The sequence below is a fragment of the Mustela nigripes genome, chromosome X, assembly GCF_022355385.1.
Source record: "Mustela nigripes isolate SB6536 chromosome X, MUSNIG.SB6536, whole genome shotgun sequence".
NCBI lineage: Eukaryota > Metazoa > Chordata > Mammalia > Carnivora > Mustelidae > Mustela > Mustela nigripes.
Window position 1 is genome coordinate 82,528,645 of NC_081575.1, and position 13,407 is coordinate 82,542,051.

General features: G+C 43.3%; 1 protein-coding gene across 5 annotated transcripts in view; it reads right to left on the reverse strand.

The window, feature by feature from the left end:
• ZNF81 (zinc finger protein 81) overlaps nt 1-13,407 on the reverse strand; it is a 115,397-nt gene that overhangs the window by 29,317 nt on the left and 72,673 nt on the right. For all 5 annotated transcript variants that reach the window (XR_009401273.1, XM_059385086.1, XM_059385087.1 and 2 more), the window contains one exon: nt 5,725-5,820. Coding sequence is in view for 4 of the 5 variants with exons in the window: in XM_059385086.1 (XP_059241069.1) it covers nt 5,725-5,820 (96 nt within the window). In the remaining variant the exon portion in view is untranslated. The remainder of the gene's footprint in view (nt 1-5,724; nt 5,821-13,407) is intronic.

Below are 13,407 nucleotides of genomic sequence, written 5' to 3' on the forward strand. Positions count from 1 at the left end.
ATGGGGGGTTAAGGGGGTAGGAGAAGAATAAATGAAACAAGATGGGATTGGGAGGGAGAAAAACCATAAGTGATTCTTAATCTCACAAAACAAACTGAGGGTTGCTGGGAGGAGGGGGGTTGGGAGAAGGGGGATGGGGTTATGGACATTGGGGAGGGTATGTGCTATGGTGAGTGTTGTGAAGTGTGTAAAACTGGCAATTCACAGACCTGTACCCCTGGGGATAAAAATATATGTTTATAAAAAATTTAAAAAAAATTAAAAATTAAAAAAAAAAAGAAAATTCCAGGTCCAGATGGTTTCATTAGTGAATTCCATGAAACAGTAAAAGAAGAAATAATAATTTTACACAAACTATTTCAGGAAAGAGAACACTTCACAACTCATTTATGTGGCCAGCAGAAACCTAATACCAAAGCCTGACAAAAACATTGCAGAGAAAGAAAACTACAACCAATATCACTCATAAAAAATGCAAATACTTTAAAACAAAACATCAGTAAATATAATCCAATAATATATAGTAAGGGTTATATATCATAATGAACTAATATTTTATCTCAGAAATACAAAGTTAACATTTGTAAAATCAACAGGGAAGCCTGGGTGGCTCAGTGGGTTGGGCCTCTGCCTTCAGCTCAAGTCATGATCTCAGGGTCCTGGGATCAAGCCCTGCATCGGGCTCTCTGCTCAGCAGGAAGCCTGCTTCCTCCTCTCTCTCTGTCTGCCTCTCTGCCTGCTTGTGCTCTCTATGTGTGTGTGTGTGTGTGTGTCAAATAAATAAATCTTTAAGGAAAATCAACAAATAAACTCACATATTAACAAAATAAAAGCAACAACTCATATGATTACTCTAATTAGATGAAGAAAAAGGAGTTGACAAAGTTCAACATATAGCCATGATTTAAAAAAAAAAAAACCACTCTTCAACAAGCTAAGATTAAAAAGAACTTCTATAACCTGATAAAGGGCAGCTTCAAAAAATATCAGACATAATGGTACGCATTTTTTATCCCTGATATTGGGAACACAGGAGGCATGCCCACACTCAACACTTCTATTTAATATCAAACTGAAGGTGTTAGTGCAATAGGGAAAGGAAAAGAAACAAAAAGCATAAAATTGGAGACGAAAAAGTGTCTCTAATGTGATAATGACTACTTAGATGAAAAACCTCAAAGAACCTGCAAGAAAACTAGTAGGTCGATGTAGGAATGCCTCAGGATACAAAATAAATGTACAAAAATAAATCATGAGCAATTTTTACTAACAATGAACAATCCGAAATAAATTGGGAAAAAAATGTCATTTACAAAACTGTCAAGGAACATCAAGTATTTAGGGATAGATTCAATGAAGGATGCAGAAGACTTCTACACTGAAAACTATAAAACACTGCTGAAAGAATTCAAACATCTAAATAAATATAGAAAATACGCCATGCTTGTGGATTAGAAGGCCAAATATTGTGAAGATATCAATTCTCCTAAAATCAATTTATAGAGTGAACTCTACTCAAAATAAAAACCCAGTAGGCTTTTAAAAAAAAGCGCAAACTACTTATGAAATTTATATAGAAATGCAAATGATCTAGAAGAGCCAAAGTAATTTAGAAAAAGGCCAAGTTGGAGTACTTATCCTACCTGATTCAAGACTCATTATAAAAGCTACAGTAATAAAGAAAATGTGGGTTTGCCAAAAAGATAGTATATTGGGGCACCTGGGTGGCTCAGTGGGTTAAAGCTTCTGCCTTCGGCTTGGATCATGATCCCCAGGGTCCTGGGATCAAGCACCGCATCGGGCTCTCTGCTCAGCCAGGGAGCCTGCTTCCTCCTCTCTCTCTGCCTGTCTCTCTGCCTACTTGTGATCTCTCTCTCTCTCTCTGTCAAATAAGTAAATAAAGTCTTTAAAAAAGCATATTAACTATATTTTCTGTGTTTTTTAAAAGTTTTTAATTTTAATTCTAGTATAGTTAACATACAGTGTTATATTAGTTTCAGGTGTACAATATTGTGATTTAACAATTCTATACGTTACCCAGTGCTCATCAGGGTAAGCGTGCTCTTAATTCCCATCATCTATTTCATCCATCCCCACCCCCCACAACCATCAGTTTGTTCTCTATGGTTAAAAGTCTATTTCTCGGGGCACCTGGGTGGCTCAGTGGGTTAAAGCCTCTGCCTTTAGCTCGGGTCATGATCCCAGAGTCCTGGGATTGAGCCCCACATCGGGCTCTCTGCTCGGCGGGGAGCCTGCTTCCCCCTCTCTCTCTGCCTGCCTCTCTGCCTACTTGGAATCTCTCTCTCTGTGTCAAATAAGTAAATAAAATCTTTTTTTTTTAAAGGCTATTTCTTGTTTTTTCTCTTTTTCCCTTTGTTCATTTGTTTTGTTTCTTAAATTCCACATACGAGTGAAATCATGAGTTATCTCTGTCTTTCTCTGACTGACTTATTTCCCTTAGCATGATACTCTCTGGCTCCATCCATGTTGTTGCCAGTGGCAAGATTTTGTTCTTTTTTATGGCTGAATAATATGCCATTGTATGTATATCACATCTCTTTGTTGTTGTTGTTCTTGTTTTTGTTTTTAAGATTTTATTTATTTATTTGAGAGAGAGAGAAAGAATGAGAGAGAGAGAACATCAGAGGAGAGAGGTCAGGGGGAGAAGCAGACTCCCTGCTGAGCAGGGAGCCTAATGTGGGACTGGATCCCAGGACTCCAGGATCATGACCTGAGCCGAAGACGGTTGCTTAACCAACTGAGCCACCCAGGCACCCACATCTTCTTTATCTTATTTTCTGTATTGTTGATGCTTGGGCCATCTGGTGCCTTCCTCCTCCTGGACAGACCTACCTCTCTCAGTGCTAGTTAATTCCTAGAGATAACAAATGAATTCCCTGGAAGCACACGTTTTATATGCAAACCAACCAATCCAGAGTCCACTTCCACCAACTCTCCTCCTTTGTTACACTCTCCCAGGTTGAGCCACTATCCTCCTGCTCTAATCCCTCAGTGCCAAGTACCAAGTTACTAGACGCAGTCCCTACAGCCCTGGAGCCCCACTGAAATTACTCAAACTAGCCAATCCGAAGCCTCCCCAGCCGGCTTATTCTGTTTCACCCATGCAAATAACAATTAAGGCTCTTATCCATGCTTTCCCCTAAAACTTTGGCCTCCTGACTGACGCTGGTGCTTCCTGATGTGGCCCTGCACGGTATGGCATGTCTCCTCCTCTTGGGAACTGTGAATTACAAACTATCTTTTTCATGGCAGTCATCTCTGGATCTGTTGGTCTCACTTTGCCTGAATGATATTAAAGCCTACCATTATAAAACAGAAAGACTTATATAGATCAACTGAGCAGAATAAAGAGTCCAGAAATAGGCTCACATATAAAAAGTCAATTGATTTTGATAAACCTGACTAGGAAATGCAATGGGGAAAAAAAAAAGGCCTCTTCAGCAAATGTTTCTGGAACAAGTGGGTATTGTACTGATAAAAACAAACATTGTGGGCACCTGAGTGGCTCAGTGGTTTAAGCCTCTGCCTTTGGCTCAGGTCATGATCTCAGGGTCCTGGGACGGAGTCCCACATAGGGTTCTCTGCTCAGCAGGGAGCTTGTGTCCCTTTCTCTCTCTCTGCCTACTTGTGATCTCTCTCTGTGTGTCAAACAAATAAATAAAATCTTGGGCGCCTGGGTGGCTCAGTGGGTTAAGCCTCTGCCTTCGGCTCAGGTCATGATCTCAGGGTCCTGGGATCGAGGCCCGCATCGGGCTCTCTGCTCAGCAGGGAGTCCGCTTCTTACTCTCTCTGCCTGCCTCTCTGCCTACTTGTGATCTCTCTCTCTCTCTATTTCAAATAAATAAATAAAATCTTTAAAAAAAATAAAATCTTTAAAAACAAAAACAAAAATGAACATCGGTCCTTACATCAAACATACAAAGTGAATTGTAGGTCTAAACTGAGAAAGCAAAAGTGCTATAACTTAGAGAATGAAATAGGAAAAAATCTTTGTAGCAGGCTACTATTTCTTAAACAGATCACAGAAAGCACTAGAAAATTTTAAAAGACGATAAATTAGACTCCATCAAAATCAAAACATTTGCTCCTCTGATAGGCACCAGTAAGAAGAGAAAAGTGAAAGCCACGAATTGGAACAAAATACTGGTGATGTATATATCTGGTGTAGGAGTTACATCTAGCAAATATCTACAACTCTGAAAACTCATTAAGCAAGCAAGCAACCCAATTAAAAACCAGGAAAGGTATCCGAATAGACACCTGAAACAAAAATGTACAAATGGTCAATAAGCCCATGAAATGATATTTATCATTATTTGTCAGAAGAATACAACTTAAAATCATAATGAGATACCATTACATCCACTATGACAGCAAAAATTAAAGTGATTGATGGTAACAGGTGTTGGCAAGGATGCGGAACAACAGAAATTCTCGTGTACTGCTGCTGGAAGGGTAGACTCACACAGCCACTTTGGAAGATAGCTTGGCAATTTCTTATAAAGGCACATATACATTTACTTATACAATTATATGATCCACCAACTCCACTCCGAGGTGTTCACCCAAGAGAAATGTAAACATATGGTCACACAACGACATGCCAGCATGTTCACTACACTGTACTCATAATACTCATAATAACCAAATAACAGCCACCTGTCATTAACAGGTATATGGATAAACAAATTACAGTCTGTTCATATCATAGAATAGTCTTTAGCATTTCAAAGCAATAAACCAGCAATATACTCAGTAACATGGATGAATTGCAGAATCATGATGCTGAACAATGGAGGCAGACCTAAAAGGGTATAGACAGCAGGATTCCACTCACATGAAACCCTAATAAAGACAGATTTAGTCTACAGTGACAGAAAGCCAGTCAATGGTTTGCCTGGGGGCCTACTGACTACAGGGGGCATGGAGGCTCATTTTCACGAAACCGAATGTTCTCCATATCATGACTGGGGTGGTGGTTAACAGGAGTGTGGACCTTCATCAAACTGGGCACTTCAAAGGAAACATTTTATTGTATGTAAATTATACCTTAATACAGTTGATTGATTTAAGACAAAAATCTAAGTGGCAGTGATCTCAAGGTCAGAAGATGGGGGAGAGGCATGGCAGCAGGGGAGACGGGAGAGGAGTGAGGAATCTGAAAAGAGAAGAGGAGGGGGAGCTGGTTGTCGATGTGTTTATTGGTATCTTAGAGTTGAGAAGAAAAAAATGAGGAGAATGAAAGTGAAAAGGTGAAAGTGAAAAGGTCCTCAGAGAACAGGAGTGTGGCAACCAAGTGGTTTTCAGAGAGGGTAAATCCATTAAAACCTGACCACATGTATTGTTAAGAATCTCAGGTCCTGGGGGGTGGGACTTAAGGAATGAAGGCTAAAAATGTGATGGAAGGAGAAAACATTCAAAGAAGCAAGATCTGTAGGGAGGAAGCCTGGCATATGATTTTGCCTGTAGGAATTGCAGCAATTCTCCTTGGAGGAAAGCCAGGCAAAAAAGACAGCTGCTCACATTAAGGGAAATAAAGGGAGAGAACAGTCTGGTACCTAAAAGGCCAATGTTATCTCTTCTCAAGCAGTTTCCAAAGTTGAGATCCTTCAAGAAGGCAGCAAGAAATCGCATTTTAAAGGCATAAGCTTCTGAGGAAAAGCGTTTCCATGTCCCCCATCTGCCTGGGTCATACTCACTCACCCGTATGGCTCTGATGTGGGGTTTTTCTCTCCAAAATCCATGGCTCCTCTCCTTGTTCCAACTTGAAGATGACCTCTGGTTTGGGAACTTCATACCCTGTTAATAGGACATGACAAAATTGGGTCCAGCTAATTGCTTTCCACTTGGTGTTTTTTTTTTTTTTTTAAAGCAACCACTTTTCATTGGGAAAAGAGTAATAATCACAGAGGTCAATGCACTGAAGGATCTCAGGCCCACCAGGGATGCCACTGGCACACACTTCAGTTTCAGTTGGCTCAGGGTACTCAGCAGCTGAGAATGAAAATACTTTCATGGAGGCTCTGTGTTCAGTTCCTTGGGCTGCCGTAACAAAATACCAAAACCTGGGTGGCTCAAAGCAGCATAAAGTCATTGTCTCATGCTTCTGGGGCCTCAAGTCTGAAATCAGTGTTAGCAGGGTCAGGCTATCTCTGGCAGATGTGAGGGAGCATCCTTCCTTGAGTCTTCTAGCTTGTTTGCTGGCAATCTTTGATGTTTCTTTAGCTTGTAAATGCATCACTCCTGTCGCATGCCCTTCTCCCCATGTATCTTCACAATGACTTCCCTCTATATGTATCTATTTCTTTTCTTTTTTTAAAAAAAGATTTTATTTATTTATTTGAGAGAGAGAGATCCAGCACAAGCTGGGGAGAGAGGCAGAGGGAGAGGGAGAAGCAGAGCCCGTGCTGAGCAGGGAGCCCGACACGGGGCTTGATCCCAGGATCCTGGGATCAGGACCTGAGCAGAAGGCAGACGTTTAACTGAGCCACCCAGGTGCCCACATACGTGTCTATTTCTTTCTTTTTTTTTTTAAGATTTTATTTATTTTATTTGACAGAGATCACAAGCAGGCAGAGAGAAAGGAGGAAGCAGGCTCCCCGCTGAACAGAGAGCCCGATGCGGGGCTCCATCCCAGGACCCTGGGATCATGACCTGAGCCAAAGGCAGAGGCTTTAACCCACTGAGCCACCCAGGCGCCCCATGTGTCTATTTCTATGACCAGATTTCCCTTTTTTTATAAGCACACCAATCATATTAAATTAGGGCCCACTCCCATGAACTCCTTTTAACTTGATTACCTCTATAAAGACACTATGTTCAAATAAGGTCACATTCTGGAGTACTGGAGGTTCATATTTCCACTTTTTTTTCAGGGGGACACATGATTCAACCCATTAAAAATCTGCCCTTGGACACCCCCCCCCCACCAAATCCATGTCCTTCCCAGGTGCAAAATATACGAACTCCACACCAATATCCCCAAAAGTCTTGATCATTCCAGCATCAAGTCTTAAATTCAAAATCTATCTAAACATCAACTCCAAGTGTCAAATCTTATCATACAGATCACCTAAATCAGTTATGAGTGTGATATGAGTATGAGTCATCTCTGGGCAGCTTCTCTCCACACAAACCTGTGTAATCAGACAAGTCATCTGCTTCCAAAATGTAATGGCAGGACAGGCATTCCCATTTCAAAAGGGAGAGACTGGAACGAAAAAAGGGATCACAGATCCCAAGAAAGTCCAAAACCTAGCAAGACAAAGCCCATGAGATTTTAAGGCTTGAGGGTAATTCTTATTGGCTCCATTTTCTGTCCTCCAAGCCTATTAAGGGGGGGGGGGGGTGGCCCCACCCTGTTGGCCCAGGGCCAGGAATGGCACCATTCACTACTACCTCTACTGGTCCACTAGCAAAATATTTCCTGCCTGTTCCTGTGCCCCTTCCACTCTGCTGTTCTCTGTCTTAGTTCCAAAGGGAGGAATGCGTCTGCCAGGAGACACTGTAGTGATTCCACTGAACTGGATGTTAAGTCTGTCTCGTGTGGACACTTTGGGCTCCTCAAGTCTCTGAATCAAAAGGCAAAGAAAGGAGTTACTGTGCTGGCTGGAGTGACTGATCCTGACTACTCAGGGGAAATTGGACTGCTACCCTACAGTGGAAATAAGGAAGAGAGTGTCTGGAATACACCTAATCCCTTAGGGCATTTCTTGGTCCTACTGTGTGCTCTGTGATGAAAGTCAATAGGAACTACAACAATCCAATTCAGGCAGGACTACTAATGGCCCAGATCCTTTAAGAATGACGTTGGGGGGCGGGGGCTGGGTGGCTCAGTTATTTAAGTGTCTGCCTTTGGGTCAGGTCGAGATCCCAGTGTCCTGGGACCAAGTCCTGGGTCAGGCTCCCTGGTCAGTGGGGAGCCTGCTTCTCCCTCTCCCTCTGCTCCTCCCACCCTCTTGCGCACACATGTGTGTGCACACACATGCTTGCTTCCTCTTTCAAATACATAAATCAAATCTTTAAAAAAGGAGAATGAAGTTTTGGGTCACACAACCAGGTAAAGAACCACAATCTGTTGTGTTGGCTGCAGGCAAAGAGAACAAGGAATCATTAGTGCAAGAAGGAATTCTACCTTAAGACTGCAACAAGATACCTTGTCTTGGTTTGCAGTCTACTGCCCCGTCCTGCAGATTTTGAATTTAGGTTTACAGCATCACCTCACTCAAATTTCCAGCTTGCAGGCCTGGCCTTTAAATTTCAGACTTGTCGGTTCCTATAATCAGGCAAGCCAGTTCCTTAAAACAAATCTCTTCTCTGGAATCTGTGAATGTATTCATTCTGTCTATCTTTCTCAAGGTTATGTCTGTATGTATTGTGTGTGTGTGTGTGTGTACTCTGTATATGTATATACCCATATCATATTGGTTCCATTTCTCTGGAGAACCATAATGCAGATTTTGAGAGTGGTGCTAGAGGAAGAGAATCCTAAGAATGAATTTTTTGAATGGGTTATGGTTTTTCTAGAATTGGTTCCCTACTCTGATCACATTTGAAGGCACTAATGACTCTTTCCAGTACTACAGAGCACACTGACAGTCCATGGGATGATGTGGCAAAAGAGATATGCAAAATATCCCCACTGGATACCTAGATACTCCTTATCAAATGCTTGTGAGAGGTATGGTTCTGGGTGACCTTGTATTTGACACCTTAGAAATTTTTGTCAAACTTACAAGTATAATAAGATTGCTCCTAATTGTGCTGGACAAAGTAGAGGGGGGAAAAGGATGAACTCAGGGATTTGAGTTCCCAGCTCAAGCACTGCATGGATGACCTGAAAATTTCTACGTCTGTCCTGAAAGACACCCCTAACTTCTGTAGCTACAGAACTGATGCTGCTGAAAACGAAACCCAGAGTCTCATCCTGACTGTGGCCACATTACAACACAAATTGAATTCCCAACCTTATAGGATGGGGGCTATTAGGGTAAGGGAACTGACTGAAAAGAAATGGGATCCAGAAATTTAGAATGGACATAGATGAGGACACTGAACTTCTAAGCTCTGATGAGTCTTCTTTTGAGTAGAAGCAGCCCTTCTGCCCTCATCTGAGAAGATAAACCCTACTTTGCCTGAGGACCCCACAACGACCTCCCCTGAGGTACTTGCTGATTTCTCTCACGACCTAGCCCTACCACCCTGACTTGCTTTTAGACCTAGAACTAGACTCAAGTCTCATCAGGGCCCAAGAGGGGAGGTATAGCATAATCCACGAGGCATAAAAGAACTGCATTATTGGTCCAATTTATACAGACAGAAAACTGGGAAACCCGGGTGCAAATGGATATTTAAGACTGTGGGATAATGGAAAGGACATAAAGTTGGATTGATCAGGCCAAATGTGTTGGTATGTGCACACTAAGCAGATTGTGAATTTAATGTTGCTGCTTGAGGGGTTAGAGAGGGCTTGAACATTTTGTTTGCTTGGCTGAAACATGGATCAAAACGTGGTTCGTACAAAATGCAACTGAAATGGAGAAGTGTTTTGGAAGAATTCTCTATACTACAGAGAAAGGCATCCAAGGGCTTGGGAGCTTGGCACATTAGACTCGATTTAGCGTGGAAGGCATGCTCTTACACACTGGGAGGGTCCAGAGGACATGCCTGGGACATGCAAATTTGTGAGGTGTGTGTGGGGGGGGTGCCCAGTATTCTTGAAGAACTCTCTGATTGCTTTTCTCTGCAGGACACAAATTGGGAAACCCCAATGCAATGAGACTAACTGGATTCTGGGGTAACAGGGGCCAAATGGGGGCACTGAATTGCTAAATGCAAGATGGACATGGTTATTACAGTGCACAGCAGGGTTAAAACAGTCATCAGAACGGTCTGACCTGCAGAGACCCATGGTGTTGGCCAGTTGCTTATGCTGTCCCTAGAAAAGAAACAGACGAGCTACTGCATTCTTACTTGATCTGCATTAGGAGAAGGGTTCTATGAACGAAGTCTAACGTGAAATGTAAAGAGTCTCATCTCCTCAGTCAGTTTTCAGACTTGAGCCCGTTTATAGACCCAGAGCTCTGTGAATGAAGGGGAGCCCGGGTCCCTTGAGGAAGGACCCCGCTACACTGTCAAAATGTATACTGCCAATCTCTCTCTTCCCGAAACAGATTTATAGCCTTGTCAGGGTGACTGTGCAGGGAGGAAAAGGACATAATGAGGCTTTTCCGAGATTACTGGAGACCATTTCTGAACTGACACAAATTCCAGGAGACCCAGGATGTCACCGTGGCCCAGAAGATGGCATAGGGGCTTATGAGAGTGAAGTTATCAACGGGGTTTCAGCTGAGCTCCATCTCACGGGAGGCACAGCAGGCACCCCAATCCATCCCGTGGTTATTTCCCAGGTTCAGAATGCAAAGTTAGAATACAGATACTCAGCAACCAGCAGAATACCCATACTGGTTCCCTGACCTGTGCAGTGAGGACTATTATGGTGAGAAGGGCCAAGTAGAAGCCACTAGAACTGCCTCTACTAGAAAAAGAGTAAACCCAAAGAAATACTGCATTCCTGTAGGAACTGCAGAGATCAGTGCTACCATCAAAAACCTAAAGGATGCAGGGGGAGTGAGTTCCACCATGTGCCCATTCAACTCACCTCTCTGGCCTGTGCAGAGGACAAACAGATCTTAGAGAATGACTGTGGACCATCAAGAGCTTAACCAGGTGCCAACTCCAATAGTAGCTGCTGTACCAGATGTGGGTTCATTGCTGAAACCAATTAACACATCCCTTGGTGTCCAGTGAATAGTTATTGATCTGGCAAATGTGGGGGGGGGGTTGTTTGTTTTATTTTTGTTGTTGCGTGTTTTTTTTGAAATACCTGTTACTAAAGGTTACTAGAAGCAGTTTGCTTTCAGTTGGCAAGGCCAACTATACACACACACACACACACACACACACACAGATAGATAGATATAGATATCTATATATATCTTCACTGATCTACCTCAGAGATATATCAGCCCTCCAGTCCTAATGTCATAGTTTAGTCTGTAGGGATTCTAATTGACTTTCCCTCCCACAAGATACCACTTTGGTCCATTACACTGATGACATTATGCTGACTGCACCTGATGAATGAGAAGTAAGAACCACTCTTAACTTACTGGTAAGAGAATTTGTATGGCAGAGGGTAGGAAATAAATCTGACCACAATTTAGGGGCCTTCCACCTCAGGGAAATTTCTATGGGTAGAGCAGTATGGACTCATGGGACCCCTAGAAATTTCTTTTTTTTTTTTTAAGATTTTGTCAGAGAGAGAGAGGGAGGGTGGGAGCACAAGCTGGGGGGAGCAGTAGGCAGAGGGAGAAGCAGGCTCCCTGCTGAGCAAGGAGCCCAACATGGGGCTTGATCCCAGGACCCCAGGATCATGATCTGAGCTGAAGGAAAATATCTAACCTACTGAGCCACCCAGGCATTCCCCTACCCTTAGAAATTTCGAAGTGAAAAGTAAGTTTTGGCCTCTGGCTCTTCCTACAAGTGAAAAGAGGGACAATGGCTACTGGGCCTCTGTGGACTTCAGAGACAATATATTCCACACCTGTGTGCGTTACTCTGCTCCATTTACCATGTGGTCCAAAAAACTGCTTGTTTTGAGCAGCGCCCGGAACAAAAGAAGGCTCTGCAACGGGTCCAGAGTGCCATATTAGCTGCTCTCTCACTGGGGCCATATGATCTGGTGGATCCAGTGGTGCTTGAAATGTCAGTGGCAGTTGGGGATAGAGCCTTGGGTAGGCCCCTAGAGGTGAACCACAGAGCCAACCTTGGGATTTTGAAACAGAGCCCTATCATCCTCTGAGGCTAACTGCTTTCCTGTTGACAAAGAGCTTTTGGCTCGCTACTGGGTCTCAGTTTACTTGCTCGCTGTATTTAAGCCTATTCATCAGTGGAAGAAAGGAAACTCAGCAAGGACTCCTTCGGTAATGTTCAGCAAACACGGAAGAGCCTGGTGCTGAATCCTCACACCGTGGTGGGACATGAGAACTATGGCAAGCGGTAGAGACCCACTCAGAGGGGGCCCAAATCCTTCTGATCAAGCCCCAGCTGGTGGATGGTGTGAGGTCAGTAGCAGCTCCTGGAGCACTGAGCCTGAGTCTTTCTGGAGTTGTGCTGCTCTGGCATGCAGGCCGAGGGAGGTCACAAGCTCCTTTTAATGCTAAATAATGACACAAACTCAATTGTCAACAAATACTGGAAGAGAAGGAACGCTAAAGAGAGCATGATGCTGTTAGCAGGTAAGACTTCAGGTAGGATGTGGCAACTCCACATCCTTGACCCTAGGTGGCGGCTCTGCCCCTTCAGGCCTGGAACCAAGTAGGTGGCTTGCCCTGTGGAACTGAGGAGGTGAGGGTCTTTCACATTCTGTTTTCCCAGCCTGGGCCCTCTGGGCCTGTGGTGCCAGCAGCAGCCATCTTGGCCTCACAACCATCCTTGGAGTCATTCATCCCTCTTCCAGAAGGCTAACGCATGGGCACAGCTGAACAGTTTTATCAGCCTCTCTCCTACCAGTAGAATACCAGCTACCCCACAGCCTTCCCTCATTGTTTCCTGTCTCTGTCCTCTTCAGTCAAAGCTGACAGCATTTCTATTGACGTAGTTGAAGAAATCCACAACTCATACAACTGATCTCTTTCACAACTGGTTGTTCACATCTTTGGTACTTTCCAGAGTCTTATCCCATCTTTTGCATATGGACAGACTGAGTATTTTCCAAATCTTCAAGCTCTGCTTCTTCTCTTACTAATGATTCCTTTCTAATATCTTTCTTTTCTCCTATATTTTATGGTAAGCAGCAAGGAAAACACAGGCCATGCCTTTAACACTTTTGTTTAGAAACTTCCACAGCTAACTACCCAAGTTTATCACTTACACTTTCTGCTTTTCACCCAACAGAACACAATTCAGTCAGGTTCTCTGCCACTTTGTAACAAGGATCTCCTTTCTTCCAGTTTCCAGTAACACGCTCCTCGCTCTCTCTGAGACCAAAGCCCTTTTAGTGTCCATATTTCTACCAGTGAATTTCTTCAAGGCAATCTAGGCTTTCTCTGTCAAGCACCTTTCCAGCCTCTACCCACTGTCTGATTCCAAAACCACTTCTGTGTCTTTTTCAGTATTTGCTACGGCAGCATCCCCCTTACCAAGGAAAAAAATCTGTCTTAGTTTCCTAGGGCTGCTTTAACGAAGTGCCACAAGCTGGACAGCCCAAAACAGCAGACGTGCACTGTGTCAAAGTTCTGGAGACCAGAAGTCCAAAATCAAGGTGTCAGTAAGGCCAATGCTCTTTTTGAAGGAGAACCTTCAAAACAGAAAGGAACTCTTCTA